This window comes from Glandiceps talaboti, chromosome 2, assembly GCF_964340395.1.
Source record: "Glandiceps talaboti chromosome 2, keGlaTala1.1, whole genome shotgun sequence".
Taxonomy (NCBI): Eukaryota; Metazoa; Hemichordata; class Enteropneusta; family Spengelidae; genus Glandiceps; species Glandiceps talaboti.
In genome coordinates, this window is record NC_135550.1 from 29,522,535 (window position 1) to 29,542,354 (window position 19,820).

The 19,820-nt window shown below is 34.5% G+C and overlaps 5 protein-coding genes across 5 annotated transcripts; 2 read left to right on the top strand and 3 right to left on the bottom strand.

The window, feature by feature from the left end:
- Window positions 1–2,223: 2,223 nt before the first annotated feature.
- On the bottom strand, window positions 2,224–6,212 carry LOC144449591 (uncharacterized). Its single transcript, XM_078140158.1, has 6 exons — window positions 6,146–6,212; window positions 5,985–6,057; window positions 5,092–5,185; window positions 4,587–4,712; window positions 4,145–4,211; window positions 2,224–3,583 (listed from the first exon to the last, which is right to left on the bottom strand). The coding sequence occupies exons 1-6, from the start codon at window positions 6,185–6,187 to the stop codon at window positions 3,287–3,289; spliced, it is 699 nt and encodes a 232-aa protein (XP_077996284.1). The 5' UTR covers window positions 6,188–6,212; the 3' UTR covers window positions 2,224–3,286.
- A 98-nt stretch (window positions 6,213–6,310) lies between these two features.
- On the top strand, window positions 6,311–9,922 carry LOC144446941 (uncharacterized). Its single transcript, XM_078136789.1, has 6 exons — window positions 6,311–6,446; window positions 6,541–6,668; window positions 7,523–7,653; window positions 7,955–8,050; window positions 8,596–8,743; window positions 9,596–9,922. The coding sequence occupies exons 1-6, from the start codon at window positions 6,351–6,353 to the stop codon at window positions 9,750–9,752; spliced, it is 756 nt and encodes a 251-aa protein (XP_077992915.1). The 5' UTR covers window positions 6,311–6,350; the 3' UTR covers window positions 9,753–9,922.
- Window positions 9,923–11,663: 1,741 nt separating this feature from the next.
- On the bottom strand, window positions 11,664–13,217 carry LOC144453793 (F-box only protein 48-like). Its single transcript, XM_078145155.1, has 3 exons — window positions 13,123–13,217; window positions 12,486–12,890; window positions 11,664–12,039 (listed from the first exon to the last, which is right to left on the bottom strand). Exons 2-3 carry the CDS (start codon window positions 12,765–12,767, stop codon window positions 11,878–11,880), a joined length of 444 nt encoding a protein of 147 aa, XP_078001281.1. The 5' UTR covers window positions 12,768–12,890; window positions 13,123–13,217; the 3' UTR covers window positions 11,664–11,877.
- Window positions 13,218–13,317: 100 nt separating this feature from the next.
- LOC144446488 (glutaminase-asparaginase-like) lies at window positions 13,318–16,274 on the top strand. The gene is made up of 3 exons (XM_078136261.1): window positions 13,318–13,345; window positions 14,653–14,812; window positions 15,965–16,274. The coding sequence occupies exons 1-3, from the start codon at window positions 13,318–13,320 to the stop codon at window positions 16,272–16,274; spliced, it is 498 nt and encodes a 165-aa protein (XP_077992387.1).
- Window positions 16,275–19,041: 2,767 nt separating this feature from the next.
- On the bottom strand, window positions 19,042–19,794 carry LOC144446497 (protein MIS12 homolog). The gene has a single exon (XM_078136273.1). The coding sequence runs from the start codon at window positions 19,792–19,794 to the stop codon at window positions 19,042–19,044; it is 753 nt and encodes a 250-aa protein (XP_077992399.1).
- Window positions 19,795–19,820: the final 26 nt, after the last annotated feature.

The following is a 19,820-nucleotide window of genomic DNA, read 5'->3' on the forward strand; positions in this document are numbered from 1 at the left end:
GTTCAGTCATATTAACAATATGCAATATAACGGGTTTAGATAAGAACTGATACCGTTGGCAAGTCCTAGAGTTGCACAGCTGCAATCTCATAAACCTAGTTACACTTCCACAATGTAACACGAGTGTGTTGAAATTTAAATTCAATTTTGATAAAAGCAACTTCATAAATGAAGATTTCGATAACTTTTCAGGTGTGGAAAATATCATATTTGATGAAATAGAGTCAAATGGAGGGTGAAGTCTCTTGGAAAATTGAGCACATGTTGTTTCAAGATAAATTCTCACAATCAGCTTGAACTTATCTAAGCCACTGTATATCAGATTTCAATGGTAATAATTGTATACCATGGCAGCAGTTGAACCAATAATCTTATCTCCTCTTTATGTAGGCAAGGAATTATGTGCTGTTACTCATCATAGTATGATAACTTAGGTTCATATTCATTGAAATTGTATGAAAACCCACATCAAATTTTGTACAAGTTGCAATCCTCATGAAAGTTTTACCAATTCATTTGTATGTGATCACATATGCAATAATATCATGCTAACAATTACCCGGTAGCCCAGAGACTTGTCTAGGTGGTACACCCTCAATAAGCTATTTATGCCTAGGTGTAGAGAACTTGAGATAGTGACACCAAGGCAAGTCACTAGGTGTAGAGAACTTGAGATAGTGGTACCAAGGCAAGTCACTAGGTGTAGAGAACTTGAGATAGGAGAACTTGAGATAGTGGCACCAAGACAAGTCTCTAGGTGTAGAGAACTTGAGATAGTGGCACCAAGGCAAGTCTCTAGGTGTAGAGAACTTGAGATAGTAGCACCAAGGCAAGTCTCTAGGTGTAGAGAACTTGAGATAGTGGCACCAAGACAAGTCTCTAGGTGTAGAGAACTTGAGATAGGAGAACTTGAGATAGTGGCACCAAGGCAAGTCACTAGGTGTAGAGAACTTGAGATAGTGGCACCAAGGCAAGTCACTAGGTGTAGAGAACTTGAGATAGTAGCACCAAGGCAAGTCTCTAGGTGTAGAGAACTTGAGATAGTGGCACCAAGACAAGTCTCTAGGTGTAGAGAACTTGAGATAGGAGAACTTGAGATAGTGGCACCAAGGCAAGTCACTAGGTGTAGAGAACTTGAGATAGTAGCACCAAGGCAAGTCTCTAGGTGTAGAGAACTTGAGATAGTAGCACCAAGGCAAGTCTCTAGGTGTAGAGAACTTGAGATAGTGGCACCAAGACAAGTCTCTAGGTGTAGAGAACTTGAGATAGGAGAACTTGAGATAGTGGCACCAAGGCAAGTCACTAGGTGTAGAGAACTTGAGATAGTAGCACCAAGGCAAGTCTCTAGGTGTAGAGAACTTGAGATAGGAGAACTTGAGATAGTGGCACCAAGGCAAGTCACTAGGTGTAGAGAACTTGAGATAGTAGCACCAAGGCAAGTCTCTAGGTGTAGAGAACTTGAGATAGTGGCACCAAGACAAGTCTCTAGGTGTAGAGAACTTGAGATAGTAGCACCAAGGCAAGTCTCTAGGTGTAGAGAACTTGAGATAGTGGCACCAAGACAAGTCTCTAGGTGTAGAGAACTTGAGATAGGAGAACTTGAGATAGTGGCACCAAGGCAAGTCACTAGGTGTAGAGAACTTGAGATAGTAGCACCAAGGCAAGTCTCTAGGTGTAGAGAACTTGAGATAGTGGCACCAAGACAAGTCTCTAGGTGTAGAGAACTTGAGATAGTAGCACCAAGGCAAGTCTCTAGGTGTAGAGAACTTGAGATAGTGGCACCAAGGCAAGTCACTAGGTGTAGAGAACTTGAGATAGGAGAACTTGAGATAATGGCACCAAGGCAAGTCACTAGGTGTAGAGAACTTGAGATAGAACTTGAGATGGTGGTACCAAGACAAGTCTCTAGGGGTAGAGAACTTGAGATAGTGGCACCAAGACAAGTCTCTAGGTGTAGAGAACTTGAGATAATGGCACCAAGGCAAGTCACTAGGTGTAGAGAACTTGAGATAGGAGAACTTGAGATAGTGGCACCAAGGCAAGTCTCTAGGTGTAGAGAACTTGAGATAGTGGCACCAAGGCAAGTCTCTAGGTGTAGAGAACTTGAGATAGTGGCACCAAGGCAAGTCTCTAGGTGTAGAGAACTTGAGATAGTGGTACCAAGACAAGTCTCTAGGTGTAGAGAACTTGAAATAGTGGTACCAAGACAAGACCCTATGTGTAGAGAACTTGAGATAGTGGCACCAAGACAAGCCTCTGGGCTTGGTGTAGAGAGATTGAGACATAGCACCACGACAAGACTCTGGGCTTGGTGTAGAGAGATTGAGACATAGCACCATGACAAGACTCTGTGCTAGCTAACAATCTTCAAGATGATAATAATGTAAATTCTTTCACCTGCACTGACACTGACTTACATATCTTGCAAGCTGACACAGCTGATGCTACACAGCGACATGATAAGACAAAACTATCTAAAAATCAATGACACAAAATACACATCAACTCTGATGTCAACATTTGGACAAAACATGGCCAGTTACATTTCATCTGCAATGCAGCAAAATTGACAAGAAACTACTTTTTACAGAATCCAATTAAACTTTGACTTTGACCATGTTCATAAGATATAACTTGTATATCATAACTTCCACGACTTTTACTATCCCTTTCAGGTACTTTGTTACAAACCATACCCTAAATATAAATCATAAAATCAACTTTCACATGATTCCGTCATAAACAACTATATTGTCTACATATACATCCATACAGAACTACATTTACTTTTCTTCTTTAAAAATATAATGATAATAAGTTTTCTGCACTCTGATTAAACATGTGTGTATTCTGAACTTTGGATATTTACAGGTACTTGTTAACTCACTCAGGCAATCAGTAATGTGACACTAGATCAAATTGCTATGGGCCACAACATGTACATTAACTAGACTGTAAATGTCATGTTGATTGGTAAACATAAAACAAATCTTGCATTCCAATTACACACCTTTCAGAAATAGGTGGGATTGGTATTACTGACTACTCAGACAGAATTCACAATAAACTGGAACAACTGAATGTATCTTCTAAATTGCAGAATGAAAGGTCAACAATTTTACAGAGTACTTTCCTCAAGAAATTTCCTATTGTTTCTACACTGACGAGCTACAAGAAAAAAAGTTGATTCCTACATGAAGCAGTAAATTGTCTCAATACCAAGTTCAATAGCTGAGGTGCCTTAAAAGTTGCATGAAAAATAGAGTTCCTTGATGGATCCATGATGTCATGAATCATAGTCTTCATCATCATCGTCATCATCATTACTTGTTTTCTGTAAACTACCCATTGCACTGCTTGATGTTGATGGCATATACATCTGTGGTATGAATGTTGGCTGTTGCGACATTGATGGTAAATGAGGCATCTGTGGCATTGTGGGGAGTGTTGGTGTAGGTATGGAATGAGGTAGGCTACTGTAGTAACTAGGACTTGGGGTGCTGGCAGCAGCTGCACCAGGTACTGTGCTTGATGTTGACTTGATAACTAGTCTGTGTGTGGAGTTTTCATCATCTGATTCAGCCTGCGACAAAACAAATTGATTCAATACATCAGTAGTGGTGTCAAAGTGACCATTATCAGTTGGAAATTTGCATATTACAAACCAATGTATTGTTATGTAAATCAGCTTTTCTTCTCAAGAAATCGTAGTAGAGGGTGAAACACATTACTCTATAAACCCTTGGAAGAACCCTGGGGAATCTCAACAATCCACGCTTCTATTTGTCATATTTGATAGCCTATTGATAACAAATCCTTTGATACATTGCAATCATGGTTTGAAAGAGATTGTAACCTTATTTTTCTGTTCATAGAAACAGCATGCATATGGCATCCTGTATTCATTTTTCCATCACTTATCAGGTCAATGATACCAAACAAAATGTCTTGTATCAAGAACTCACACATTAAAACTGACTGCATGTCCTAACCACAAATAATGTTTTATTAGAATTTTATCAATAGACTTTACAGTGACTAATGTGCAACAATGACCAGCAATACAGGAGAAAAGTAGAGTTATATATCAAAATATCAGAACATGATTACCCATTCTTGGATTATGAAGTATGAATGTACTAACCTCTGCTGTGGACTCTCCAGATGATGACGACCTTGCATTGGCTTTACTGTTTGTAATTTTTCTTGGCCTGACAAGATTGAAAGAGATCATCAATAATACTGACAACCACAATACCTGTTCCAGTTACATTGCCACTGACTTGATCAACTCTAGGAGCCTTCACTCATATTCTAACAACGTAATCTCTCTCGCTATCTGTCTCTACCTCTTGTTACATATCTACATCTGTATTTATTTTTCAACAACACAGACATGTGAGGTGAGGTAGTCATGTTTTATCAATGACAAAATTGTAAAGTGGTATGATGTTAATACACTAAGTCAGTGTCATCTTTTCAGAACAAGTTTTGTTTTGACAATGTTACAGAAGCCTTTTCTGTTTCTATACATATGATATTTTACTTTATATACCTCTGTCTAGCTGTCTAAGTGTGATTGTTACCTTGTTTGTTTTGGCCTGCCATCTGACCCTGTTGGCCCGTCATCATCTTCATTTGTAATATCAGGTATGTTCTGTACCAGATCTTTTAAAAAGTCAAACTTACTTTCATTGAGAATACCTTGTTTTCTGATGGAACATAACAAAAGATAATGAACATAAAATTACTTAGACTAAAAATGGGAATATAATTTTCATTCTGTTATCTCATCTAAAGAATGTATTTCTTGGACAACATTCACAAAGACACTTATGGGAACAAAGCAAAGATAAAAAGAATTTCCAATGTAGGAACAAGTCACTACATGTATTATGAAGTACAATTGTAGTAATACCATTATTTTTGTGTCATCATAAACATTTAAGTTTTCCAGCACATAAATGTGAATTAATATAATGTGAATTAATATAATCTTAGTAGTCACATGTTATATTGAAAATTTGAAAGAGAGTAACATGTTACAAACGTAACAAATACAACAACACAAAGGATATCAAATATACTTACATATGTGCTGTTGTCATTGTCTTTGCATTTCTTGACTTTGTTTGTGCACTAGCCTCAGTTATAAGTGATTTCACAAATATTTCCAAGGCTTTTGCTGATTTGCTAACAGTGAAGGATTATTTGGTATATGATATTTGAATAACATTGTAGTGGGGCTTTGGGACTTTGAAACATCCAAAATATTCTATTCTCCTTTACTATATGCAGTTTCCTTCTTGTTGATTGTCTATAAGCATATATGGCGGTAGCTACAATAATTATGGAAATGTAAGAAATTCTTCCACATTGTAGATATTATTACTATTAGTGAAATGGGAGTATTGCTATTGCCAACATTTTCTGATATAATGTTTATTTTTGTCAAATTATCTGATGAATAAATAGAACAATGTATATATAAGCATACAAAATTCATCCAATCATGTAAAATTACAGGGAATTACACATACATGTATCGAAGTCTGAAGATACAACCCAGGTACTCAACCACAAACATGGCTAGCCACAATTTAAATGTCAAACAACTGGGTATTGCTGAGGTAACATATAGCATTGTGTATTTGTCACATGCAGACTTCTAATGATTGTGACAACATGGACAAAGGGGTAGTGCCGATACTACTCTTTCAAATCAGCTTTGCGAGCTTTACAATGTACTAAGTTATAGTAGCTGCACCCTGGAGTCAATGTTGGCCGACACGACACTTCCACTTCCTGTATAAACACAACATACGACTCACGTTCATAAACGTTGTCTTTCTATCGATATAAAACAAAAAACGACAAAGAAACTATGAGCACAGAATTATGTACTTCAAAACGAATCAAATGACACTTTCGGTAGTTCACCGTACAATCACGGTGGTGGACGTGCCATGTCAACAAAAGGATACATATGAGCACTGGAACAGCGGCAGCCACTTTTCCAACATCTTCATCCGTTTGCATTATCTTCTTGATTCGTGCCTATTTTACAGAAAAACAACACGCTTTCAAACTTCTATCTACTGCAAAAGTCATAAATGATATAACTTGTCAAGAAAATACTACTTACCGGAGGAAATCTGGCATTGTATTTCTTCTTTTTACTTGGCATCGCGATCGCGGTTTTCGAGGACGTCTGACACTAAAATCCCGGAAGGATATAGTACGCATGCGTAATGTTTGGGGGAAAACAAACAACGAACAACCAACCAACCGATATCGCTATCCATGTGCATTATCCTCATCATCACACTCACTAGTACATCTGTCAACTGATGAAAATTGAATTAATGAATGACATACGGGTAGCCGAGGTTTGTCTGTCAAAGATAAAAACAGAAAACCTAAAACTTGAAAAGAAACTGAAAGAGGTAAAATTTGAATTTTCACCCATTTTTAGTGAAGATGATAAACTTACAGTGATTGATTTTTTAATGAGAGATTACTTATGTGATTAATTTTCAGTTGCAAGAATTAGAGTTAAACTGTCAGCAGCAGAAAGAATTTCTCTTGAAGCAAATTGAAAAAGTACCGGAAAGAAAAGACAGGTCACACAGTGACAGAGCTAAACTGTCAACAGGGGAAAAGAAATTGTAAGTTAATTATTTTGCCTTGGATGAGGGATATGTGTATATCCTCTGCAGGTACTTTACCTTGATTCATATGTTACATACATACATACATACATACATACATACATACATACATACATACATACATACATACATACATACATACATACATACATACATACATACATACATACATACATACATACATACATACATACATACATACATACATACATACATACATACATACATACATACATACATACATACATACATACATACATACATACATACATACATACATACATACATACATACATACATACATACATACATACATACATACATACATACATACATACATACATACATACATACATACATACATACATACATACATACATACACACATACATACATATATACATACATACACACATACATACATACGTACCACATACATACATGCATACACACACACACATACATATATACACACATTTTCAAACTAACTTTACTGTTATAGATATGTTTGGTTGGCTAGCACACAATATGCATTGAGATTTCAACATGATTGTCAACTATTTTTATATTACTATATTTATCATTGTTCGTGGTGATCAGTGACAATTCCAACTCAAGATAATTAATGACTATTCGTTAGAAGCAATGAATCCTAAATGCTATGGTTTTGAAACTGAAATGATACATTAAATTGAGATGTTTTTCTTCCAAACATAATTTCTTACACAGTGTTTGTATTACATGTAATGTCACACCCAATTTTCAAATCAGAAGTAAAAAAACTAATTACTTTATATCGATAGTGTTTTGCAGATATTAATGACATTACATAACATTTGTATTTTCTACAGATACGACCACCTGTACCCTTATGTTGATGAGATATGTCGACAGCAATATTTGCTGGATGAGCTGAATCAGCAGTTACTTGTTGCTAAAACAAACAAAGAAAAACAAGAAATTCTATCAGCACTAGAAACCGGTAATTTAAAACTTTGAATATCGTGTACCATTACAGCTTGTAGGATACTTTAGTCAGCAGTGTTGTTATCTGTAACACTTTGATATCATGATAAAATATTGAGCTTTATGTTATGTTTCATGTCAAAGAACAGTTAAAACAGGAAGGACCAGAAAGACTACATAACATATACACTTTCAGATCAAAGCTGATCATTTGGCAAATTGAGGTTGTTGTTTTACTTGCATGATGAATTTATCAGTTGTTTTTTTATATGGACCTATCTGGAGTGGTGAAACTTATGTTTTCTCTTTATGAGCAGGTATGAAATATTTGTCCCAAACAGAAGACAAAGAATCCAGCATATGTGTGAGGTGGTATAGAGAAATGAGAAATAGTATGCAGGAAGTTTGTTCAGGTAAATCACTGTTAGTTTTGACAGTTACGAGTACCATGGTCAGGTGGCTGCTGTCAGTTTGGAGCTTGTTTCAAAATTCAAGTGTATTATAAAAAATATTTAATGCCTATTGCTAGAGAGATTGAAGAGTGAAAATCATGTTATGAAAATGACAAGATACTTACCTGTGGAGACTGTATGGTATGTCGTGTCATTCTCCCTTCACTGTTGTGAGAGCTAGAGGAGAATAGGGATGTCTGAGGGCACCCCAACCTAACAAATCGTACAGACTATAACCTAGCTATGTTGGTCTAGTTGCAATGGCTTGTAACATTTTTTTACAGCACAAAGCAACTTTTAATAAAATACATCGTGATCTCATTCTGTGTGATACATTGGTAAAATATATTCAAGTTTTCACTAAATGCAATTATAAATATAGCAATCGAGATGTCTGTTGACTATTCTATGGTTCTATCTTCACCTACTTTGTCAGGATTAGTTTGTCTTTGTGTTTGAATTTGTATTTATTATTTGTAACTTTTATTCTTCTAATTCTATTCAAGGGGACACAAGTCAGATGAATATATTACACTATAATAGTAAACTGAATGAAATCAAGACAAATCTAAATACATGCTATCATTTGGTGTTTTCAACTTGTTATCACGGACTGTGTGTTTCTGTGACAGTCAAGCAGTCAGTTTCACCAAGGTAACAACCGTCATTTTTCAATTTTGTTACTTTGGTAACTCTTCTGGATTACAGTATTAACCATTGCTAAGTAAGCTAAACTACATTCATAGATCCTACCATAGAGTAGGATACTTTCAACCAACCAACATACAGAGAAGTAAGTGCACAAATGTAACATGTTTAGGTGAAGATTACCCTTACAACTGTCAAATTGGTTAGCTACAGATATTTATATAATTGCCAAGGTTACATCATTGGACTTGAACAACAGTGAGTATTTTCATTAATATGAACGATCTGTCATTTCATAGCCAATTCGGAAACCACTTGATATCCACTGAGTTATGAAATTGAAATTGATTCATGGCTAAATTCTTGATCAATATAAGTTATTCTTTACATCAATATGTGAAAGTGTACAGAAAAAAATAGTGAAAGTGTATTCAACATTGCTAGATCCTGGTTCCAGTTATTTTCCCAGATCTGCTATTAGTAACTAATAATTTAAATTGTATACATGCTAGTAAATAGCACCCTCAAGTGGCACAGCCTGTTAGTTTGATAACACTCAAGACACTGTCAAGCTCCTAGACTCTTGGGGTATTCTTTGTACTATAAAAACAACTCGTCACCTTTCGGTTTTATTTGGCAAATTCTGATGCACAGATTTGAGGTCTTAAGATGAGACTTGTTAATACAGGGCTAGGCTAGAATATGACCAGTAGTAGTGAGTTCTTTTCAGTACTTAATCTAAGTCACAGAATTAACCTTTCTTCAAAGGTCTTTTTGTAAATTTTGAATTTCAAGTGTGATAACTGATGTATTTAGATTCAAAAATCAATTTGGAAGATTTTTTTTCATTTTTTTCAGTGGAAACTCTCCAGCTGGCTGTATCTTCACATGTGATCCGTACATTGAGGATATACAAGACAGAGGAATGGAAGCTGTCAAATCAGGATGCTCAGTCATCACGTTTATCACTGATACTGTGTGGACAGGAGTAAAAGATTTATTACTACTAGAATGATAAAGACTGATAGAACCATGAACATTCTATATATATCTAGTGTTTATGAGAACCGCATGACTGTGGAACACCATGAAGATCTTCAGTTTCACAAACTACATATCAAAGATATACAACAAATTTATGTTGAAGCATTCAACATTTGGCATACTCTATACTCTTCTGAGATTTTAAGGCAAAGAAATTTTGATTGCAATACAAACTTTTGTGGTACAAGCAATTATACCATGTACAAGCCAAGTTGAACAATATGGAATATATACTCTGGTCATTCTATGTCACTGGTTCTTCTGTGCTCGAAATATGTAAAATTGTCATTATTTTTCCCTGACATTTCTGCGATATTACTGACACTGGTATAGTTTTGTTATTCTCCAATATTTTTCTTTCAGCTGGAAAATACTTGTGACCCAAGGGTTGTCACTACTAGATGTTAGATGAGTAGTGATAAAGGCCCCTTAGTTCACTCATATTTTCCTTGGATGAACTAAGAAAAATTTTGTGGAATAACATCTAATTGTCTTGCTTTGATCTGTGCTCTATCAGAGTGGTGTATGGTGCATAAATTAATCTATTAAAGAAGAGAAATACACACAAAAATGATGTTTTAGTTATTTTTTTATTACATCACTTCATCTCAAACTTGACATGACTTATCAGTGCTTCTACTACTACTACCACCACCACTAGTAGTACTGCTACTGCATGTAAAGATACATTACAGTCCTTTTCTAGCACTTGTTTGTATAAGGAGTGGCAAACAGTGGCAAGTGTTTGAACATTTCTTTGATGACGTGGACAAAAGCTACAGCTTATTATAATACTTTTCAGTGTATTGTCTATGCATCAAGAGAAATGACTTTTGTAGATTTACCAGTTGTAGATTTGTTTGGGTCGTCAAATAACTGTCCAGATACCTCAGTGCCCTCATTGCTAAGCTGTTTTGGTAAACCCGAATGACCTGATAAGTTCTGTAATTGTTGTAATGATTACTATTATTACATATGTACCAGTGATAATTTGCACTGATGGACATGGAATACCCCAAACATTATTATTGCATACTTGTATGCAAATGAGTGTGCAATCATTCCTTCCAAAATCACATGATTGCATACTAATTACTGTTGCTGAATTTTGATGTTTGGGATAAACATGTAATAATAATAGCACCCCATGACACAAGTACTTGCAGTTTTTTTTGCTGCGCTTCATCTCATAAGAATAGAGACCATCGCAAGCACTCATGCAAGTACACCGTACCGTGTTTGAATTTGAGCATCATGGGGTTCTGTTACAGTATGGCAGGGCATGTTTCCCAAATTAATTCTTACAATAGGTGAAATACTGAAAACTGTGAACAAGAAGTCATAATTTGATACACACAGGGCAGGAAAAGATCACAGTAAAATAGTCATAAATCTAAAAGATATCATTATGGATATGAAATATATGATAGGTTATTGTAAAAACAATTTTTTTTAAATGAATAAAAATGTGATATAATTGAATAAATATGATACATGCTGAATATGTAGAAGGTAAATAATAAAATAATTGACTATTAGGATAATATAAAAAACATGTTACTATTGTAAAAATCTTTATTGAAATCATTCATGTATATATATTAAAACCAGAAAAAACTTCAAAAGAATCAAAGTTGACAGAAATACCAATACTTTCCTTCTTACACTATAAGTATTTAGATATAATAATACCACTTCAGCAACAACAAACAAAAGAGCACAATAATAGGAAAAAATGTTATTGGTCAATTTAAAAAAAAATGAAACTGGCAAAATTACTCTTGTAGAATTTATAAGCACAGTTCATATTCAATATGACAGCATGTAGATAAAATCATGAATTTGATAGCTGTCAATTTACAATATATCATTGTTAGTGTAGTTAATTTGCACATTTAGTGGGTATATATGTAAATACACTATTTTGTATGTTTCAAAAATACTTCAAAAATATATTTTAATGTTATATATTACTTTGAAAAACTTCCTTAATTAAACACAATTGGAGTGGATCACTTTAAAAAGATAGTGTATGTGTTTTCCCTATGTCCCAGAAACAGTTCATCATCTGCAGTTAAAGTATTTGACTCCTGTCTTCATCTGCACAGTTCAAGTTCAAGTATTTGACCCCATGTTTCTAGATCCATAGGACACATACATTTTTGTGGCAAGTCTTCGAATGACTTGATATTGCTGAAGACACCATTAAACCAATGGCGTTGAATAACATTATAACCATAGTTTCGGATGAAAGTTTCCTGTTTAGAAAACAGACAGAAAGTCATGGCATGATTATAAGGTATGATCACATCAAAAGGTTGTTAAAATACAAATAAAGTGACTAGTGAATAAATCTTCTTCCTGACTGATATCAGTTAACCAACTCTCACAAAGAATACCCCAATCATATTTTATTAATTTTGATGAACAAAGTTAAACTTTTATGCCCAATGGTACTGTACTTTACTTACAGTATTACTCATTTTGTTCCCTGGTCACAAGACGATTTGAAAGTATGCTCATAATATCATATGATCAAAATAAAATTTTGAGAATAGTAGATTCATATCATTTCATATTCAACTGTATTATGACATGTCACAACAGCTTCTGACACATCACAACAATGCTGATGTTTATAATGTACAGAAGAAACCTTACCCTGCAACCAGAACTATACATAATTAAATAAAATATCACTTACCCTCCAAGTAAAACCCTGTGCTCGATCATCTTCTACATATGTGTTATCTTCGAGGTGATTTAAACATAAATACTTCCACAACCAATCAGTGTGTTCAATCGTATCATTCCAGTTTTTTGAAGTTTGTGACAACTGACATATTGTCGAAATGTCCATCTTTGTAACAATGTTGAAGCACATTTCGACTGGAAGGATTTGTATTATGTCAGTGTTGGTTTCTGTGGTCGGGACCTCTTCATTACCGTTGTAGTCATTTTTTCTCTCGATAGATTGGGTCTCCATATTTGCGATTGCTGTGTTTGTAAGCCGTCGTGAACTACACCATCAATGTTCGATTTGTGACGAAACACTCTCTTCAGGATCTCTATGTCACATTAATCATAGATATTTATGGGAAATTTACGACTGTAAAAGAAACAAATTAAATAGAAAGCTAGTTAGTGACATATATACAATACAACAAATTAAATCTCAAAACATACACCCATCAAAAAACATTTGTTTACTTCCGGGGACGCCATTTTTAAATCCCTGGCTGAAAACTGTCGTGTTTATTTTTTTATCAATCACAAACGATACCCTTATACATGAGAAACGTTGCGGACAATTTCATGAGATAAATCAACTTAAATCATACCTGACAATGTGATCTCCTCAGATCTCTGAGGATTTACGATCTTCCTTGAGTGAAAACTTTAGGATCCGCAAAGGCGTCGCCAAACAGACGCGTAATACGCGCAATGTATTCTGGGAAATTTGGCAGACGAATTTGACTTGTTGCTGGCGTGGCGATTGTGGTTTCCCCATCTATCTATCTTCCTTCTACACCGACATGTCCATATTTGTGATCCAAACAGGAGGTATTTGTTTTTCTTTGTAGGGAGTGTGCCATTTTATTGTTCCGCAATGGTAATACAAAAAGTATAACAGATGTTCCTTACTGCCTGATGAGTCTTTTACCGACACTATTAATAAACTATTTAATTATGCTAATATTATATAAGATGGTTTTGGTCACATATGCCCCTCGTTGACTCGATATCAGCTAGATATCACAGTTCTCAACACATTATCGCCACAGAAATATCAAAGCGGAAAATAAGAAGATATGTAAAACAGATATTGCTGTATTATCTATTAATGTGTAAACAATTCTATATTTTCCATATATATGATATTGTATTGACAAGTTTTATTTAGTGAATGAGAGATAAAGGCAAATAATGAATGAATAAATAGATGAGTTGATGATAAATCAAGCATTTAAATGGAATGAAAATAAATATTTTCATAGGTAGAACTCCAATGCAGACAAATTATAAAGCCCCTATGATTGTTAAAAAATATTTTTAAAAAAATAAGTTGTTCATCTATGGTGTAAAGAACTTAATCTTGTTTTTTTTTTAAAAAAGGACATACATTTGTACATACATATGGAGTCACTCAGTCATCAATTCTTGTAAATATTCAACACATACATCACGATGGTTAATTAGTTTTACAGCAATTACTTTTTCCAGTATACCATTAATTAAGAGATTAATCTTTCTTGCACTTTTTATATATACATTTGTACATATAACCATAGCCCCAACACGAAAGTGTGGGTCTATGAAATAACATGTAAAGTTGCAAATTATGTATGGTAATATTTCAACACTGCTCACTTGTCACCATGTAGTAACATCAGAAACTCATTCATTAGGGTCCAATTTTTTTAACTTTGTTTTCTAATGGTAAAAATAAAGGAAATAGTTTTTCAAATTGTTACTTGGTCTTTAATTGTACATGTATGTTTTAAAATTTAACGTTACCAACATTACATCAGTTTGAATTTGTATAAGACCCATACCAAGCTTTATAATGTACTAGTTATCCAATTAATCAATGTGTGTCAGATTAAAGATCATATCATAAATTAATGTATATATTAAGAATTAGATGAAATGTAATTAGTATGATGTACACTGCAATTGTTACATTAATTATTAAATAGTTAGATCTGCAAACTATCATGTTAGGAAGATTTCATTGACTGTGAATAATGTTCCACTGCACTTGTTAATTCATCTTTATATTAAATAGTGAAACCCATTTGTTTTTAAACACACCTGACTGTCATGTGACTCTCACCTGGCCAGTTCTATCATATATCTATCAATTTCAGGTACTATTGATAAAGACTACCCAAAACGACATGGTGGGTATGCATTTGAGATTGGTGATTCTGCTGCCAAGTCCATTTTACAAAGACATAGTGTTACACTGCCTGTAGAGTATGGTACAGCATTTCGTAAAGATAGCCAGGATATATCAAAGTGTGACAGGTAGGTATATCTCCATTCTATTGTCAATACAGCAAATTTGAGGGAAGTAAAACCCAATCTGTGTAGATAAATGATGACTTCCACCATTCAGTGTCATCTGAAAGGAAGGTGTGGATTGGGTTGCAAAATAGAAATATCCACACAGAAAATTTTGTTCAGAAAAATTCTTAACCATGATTAAAATAGCCTAAATTTAATATTTCTGTGACAGCAAACTAGAGTACATTGTGGTGAATCTACCACAGACACAAATCAGCTGAAAATATTAAACTGATAAAGGTTTATTTTTAGACATCACATGAAAAGTTGGGATAAAAGCATGCTTCACAAAGGGACAACAAAGGGAATGGACCATTTGATTAAACACAACGAATTATCACTTGAATACAAAGTAACATATTTTACAAACACATTTTTTTACTGATATTTCAATAGTAAACAATACACTGAGGTTGACCTCAGGATATGTTTCACCTATGAAAGGAGATACTGGTTGAATGATTACCATATGATGATTGCGATGGGGCCAGTCTCGTATTGAGCTATGAATTTGTAAATATGCAATTTCTTTTGGCAATTTGCTCTAATGAACTACTTGTCTGTGTCTGATGTAAATGAATGAAAAGTATGATACAACTGGTAACACTGTAGTAAAGCACTTTCTCTATGTGCTACCGGTACATTCATTTATAGCATTCATATCAAGTGTAAAAGTACATTGTTTCAATTGGTTTATTTATAAGCCTAGCATGTGGCCTTTGTAATGTGGTCAATTAGCAAATAAAACAGTATACTTTTACACTTGGTATTGATGCTATAAACGATTGTGGTACATACAGAAAATGCTTTACTTTGGTGTTATGGGTTGTACACATACATTATTTAGTCTATACTTTTGGTTATTAAATATCAATCAAGTACATTGTTATCAAAAAATCAACAAAGAACAGTTTTATAGACTGTAATTGACATGTAGCAGACCAAAACTTCCTTGTTGTCAGTAGGTTAAAATTGATGATATACATGGCATTTCAAAATTCAGTGACAAAGTGAGCATCATGGTTAATGCTATTTATACACAGTTTGCTGATAAGTTGGTTGACATTTTTAAACAAAGCTAAAATAGGCACTTATATTGTTGATTCATTGCAGAGAACTACTGGGAAGAACATGTACACTGGCATCACAAGAGAAAATACTGATCACACATGGGACAGACACAATTATTGAAACTGCAGAATTCTTGGCAATGAAAAAACTACAGAAGACTATTATGTTGACTGGCTCATTCCTGCCTGAAACTTTTAAGAACTCAGATGCTGAATTCAACGTTGGTGCAGCCCTTGGTGCCTTACAGTGCATTACAGCTCACAATGTCTTTATTGCTATGAATGGAAAAATCTTCCCTTGGAGTCTTGTGACAAGAGATGAAAAAAGTGGACAATTCATAAGTAAACCTTGAGAAGAACATTTGTCACCATTCTGAAAAAATATACAATCCGTCGAATCGACTACTTATTCCCAAGACTGGACAAGTAGTGTAATTTTAAGCATGCTGCTGAAGTTTGAAGTGTTTCTTGAGGGAAAAATGATAAATTTGAGCAAAAAAATTAAACACACACACACACACAGGCGATATCACATGACCATCCATAGAATGATACACTCACATACACTCACACAAAATGATATGACCATCCAAAGGGGAATGATTCATGCACAGATAGTAGAACTTGACCATCCAAAGGGAAAGATACACAGACACAAAAGATAAACATTAGCATCCAAAGGAGAATGATTATAATTTTAGAATTAATCTGAAGATAAAATACTTAGAGTAGACAAGTTAAATTGCAGAGGTTTTAGCTCCCATAATATGTATTTATTTTAGTGATATTAGAAAATCAAAGATCGATTTATATTTAATACTGTAGCATGCACATGATGCAACTTTTATGGCATTTACTTGAATTTTTACAGGACCAAGGACACTGAAATATACACAATTAATCAAAGACATAATATATTTTATTTCTGTTTGTAGAAATTTAGAAAATATGTAATACAAATAGAGAATCGTTACCTCCACATTTTTGAAAGGTATGTTATATGTACCACAGATTTCTGTGGTCCTCTTTCTGTCCTAACAAAAGAACTCAATAAAAATACCAGTCTTCCAGCAAAGGTTGATGGATATTGTTATTTATTTTATGGGTGGGGAGTACAGAAGGTGAAATCTACATAGTACTAAGCCCCCTTCCTCCCCGTCTTTCTACTGAAGGACTGTGGTTTCTCCACAAAGTATGTTTTTACCAGATATCCATTTCCATTATCTGTTGCCAAGACAAAATACCAGATATTGGATCCTCGTTTTGTTTGGAATAACTGTTTCAGGAAAACTAGCTCATGACAGAGGGGGAAATCTAGCATACCGTATGTGTGCCTAGATTTCAAAATTAGTCCTAAAAAAATAATTGTTGGTTCTGGTTACCTGACCCCACCTAGCTTTTCACTGCCGACCCTAAACTTTTTTTACGTATTAAAAAATGAAAATAAAATTGCAAAAATTGTGAAGTCTCACGAGAAATAGTGGATGTGGAAAAGGACATCAACTTAATAAAAGACAAAATAAAACTGTACAAAATAAAACTTATTCTAATCAGGGCAAGTCTCTTGGATCTTTTGAAACCCATATGAAAACTGTCCTTAATTTTTTCCTGCTTGTGAATGTTGTACAAAAACAACTCCCCAGTCAATGAACCAACAAATATCCTGCCTGAACAGTAAGAATGAGGACAAAGCTTTTACCACACAACTATAGTTATTGTCCACATCATTTACATACAGCAAGTCAATAGGCCAGAGACTTGGCTGTTTGGCATGACAATCAATGAAAAGCCTGTATGTTATGTCAGATAGTCAAGTCATGGGCTATGCAGTCAATGACATCAGACACCATCAGTGCAAAATAAAATGAATTTATTTGTCTTTTAGTCTTTCTGTGTAACTTGTTTTCAGTCTCACTGTGATCACTTATTATTTATCAGCAAACTTATCTATTACTAATAATTAAATTACCAACATGGAATGACTTGTGGTGGCAGCAATGTGCCCGCTAAGCCAATTTGATGCACCACTGACGCACACAACTTCTAGTGACACCAAAATTTGGTGTTCCCCTATCTCTTACTATGTGGTGACTCACAAGAAATGCCAGTTTTTATCATTTTGACTAACAACAACAAAATTTTGTTATTATTAGAGGGTACTGGGTGGCAGTGTTTCGTTAACAAACCAATCAATATCAGTGGACCCAGATAATTTAAATCAAGTTTAAAAATATGGCAATGAAAGCAAAAAAGTTGACAATGAAAAATGTCCAATATTTGCAAACATTACAATATACAGTAGTAGAATATCAAAAATCATAAATATATCACTGATGATGGAATGACATTCAATAAATTGGTTGGATATATTTCATTATAATAACTGTGTACTGTAAGTATGAAATCAGTTCTAAGTTTATAGAATGACACAATACTAGTTAGCATTTCTGTAATCCAATAAAGTCTTTAAACTTGTCCACAGCAAATAAAGAAAAAAGAAAACAAAAAGATGTTACATGTAACAGTCACTATTATAAGGCAACATTAGGGACTAGCAAGAAACACAATATTGAAACCATTATTGACTACAGATGTAAGTTGCACTGACAGTTTGTTGTCATTTTTGGTCGACATGAGTTCTTCAACATTCCCTACAGTGGTATTCTTCCCATCAGTTTCTTACAAGACTGGCAGTGCATGCTGTATGACATTTTCATCCACTATTGATATTATTACTTATACAAAAATATATGAAAGATCTCTATGTAGACTATTAAAAGGGTCTTCTCGAGGAATTCAAGAAATAAACTTGTTACTTTATTCGTTTGCCTACTGATACATTGAATAAATCGGAGATGACATGTAGACTGAATGATTAGCTGTTGTGGACACTTCTCATCCCTTTCCACAAACAAGGGGAATAGATAAGGAGACCGCAATGATGTATTTTTATCGTCTACCTCATATGCTGCTTATTAAAAATTCAAAATGGGTTTAAAATATATACATATTCATAGCATCTTCTCTGAGAGCAGTATTTAATTTTGTTCAAGCTCAGACCACTAAAAATCTAGTTAGTGGTCTGAGGTTCAAGTTATAACAGCTCTGTCAACGAAACATTTACTGTTTTCTTAATTTTACTTTCTTTGACATTGCCATTCTTTGTTCATTTTCTTCATCATGGCACAGCCTATGTGACATAACAGTCTGTACATTGTCTTGTAGCTGTTTCATCCTGCTAATATTAAACACCAATGCTTCTTTTAAATCTGACACTCCGGCCTCCTTGTGTACTTTTTCAATCTCATCCAGCATTGCATTCAGTGAGTCTAGTTTACTCTGCACTTTCTCTATATCCTGCATACTTTGAAGCATCCATGCATTCATATATTTCACATTCTGTATCTTAAGTCTCAAGTCTTCTAGTTCTTTATCCACTTTCTCGACGTCATCCTCTGTGAATGTTTGATCTTGATGTATCTTGTCCTCGGGCAACAACACATGACTGGGCACATGCAACACATTGCTTAGCAGATACCCTTCCAATTTATCAACTGCTTTCCCAATGTCATTTTTCAGGCGCGAGTAGATCTTTTGTGTTCCCTTACGTACATGTTCTTCTGAAATCTTAGAATCTTCTCTGTCAACTCGAAACTCCTGAATAAGGAATTTCTCTGCAGTAATCAACCCGTCGTGGAGATATTCTATCAAAGCATTGTAGATTCCATTGACGAAGCTTTGTGGAGTAAATCCAAAACACTGGGCTTCGTATTCACTGAAATCACAACAAATCGTATCAATGTTCACATCGGACTTCTGTGAGTCTCCAGACTTACAGGGTTCAGCGCGACCGCTCATTTCACTGTCAGTCATACTAGAAGCTATAGGTATATATTCCC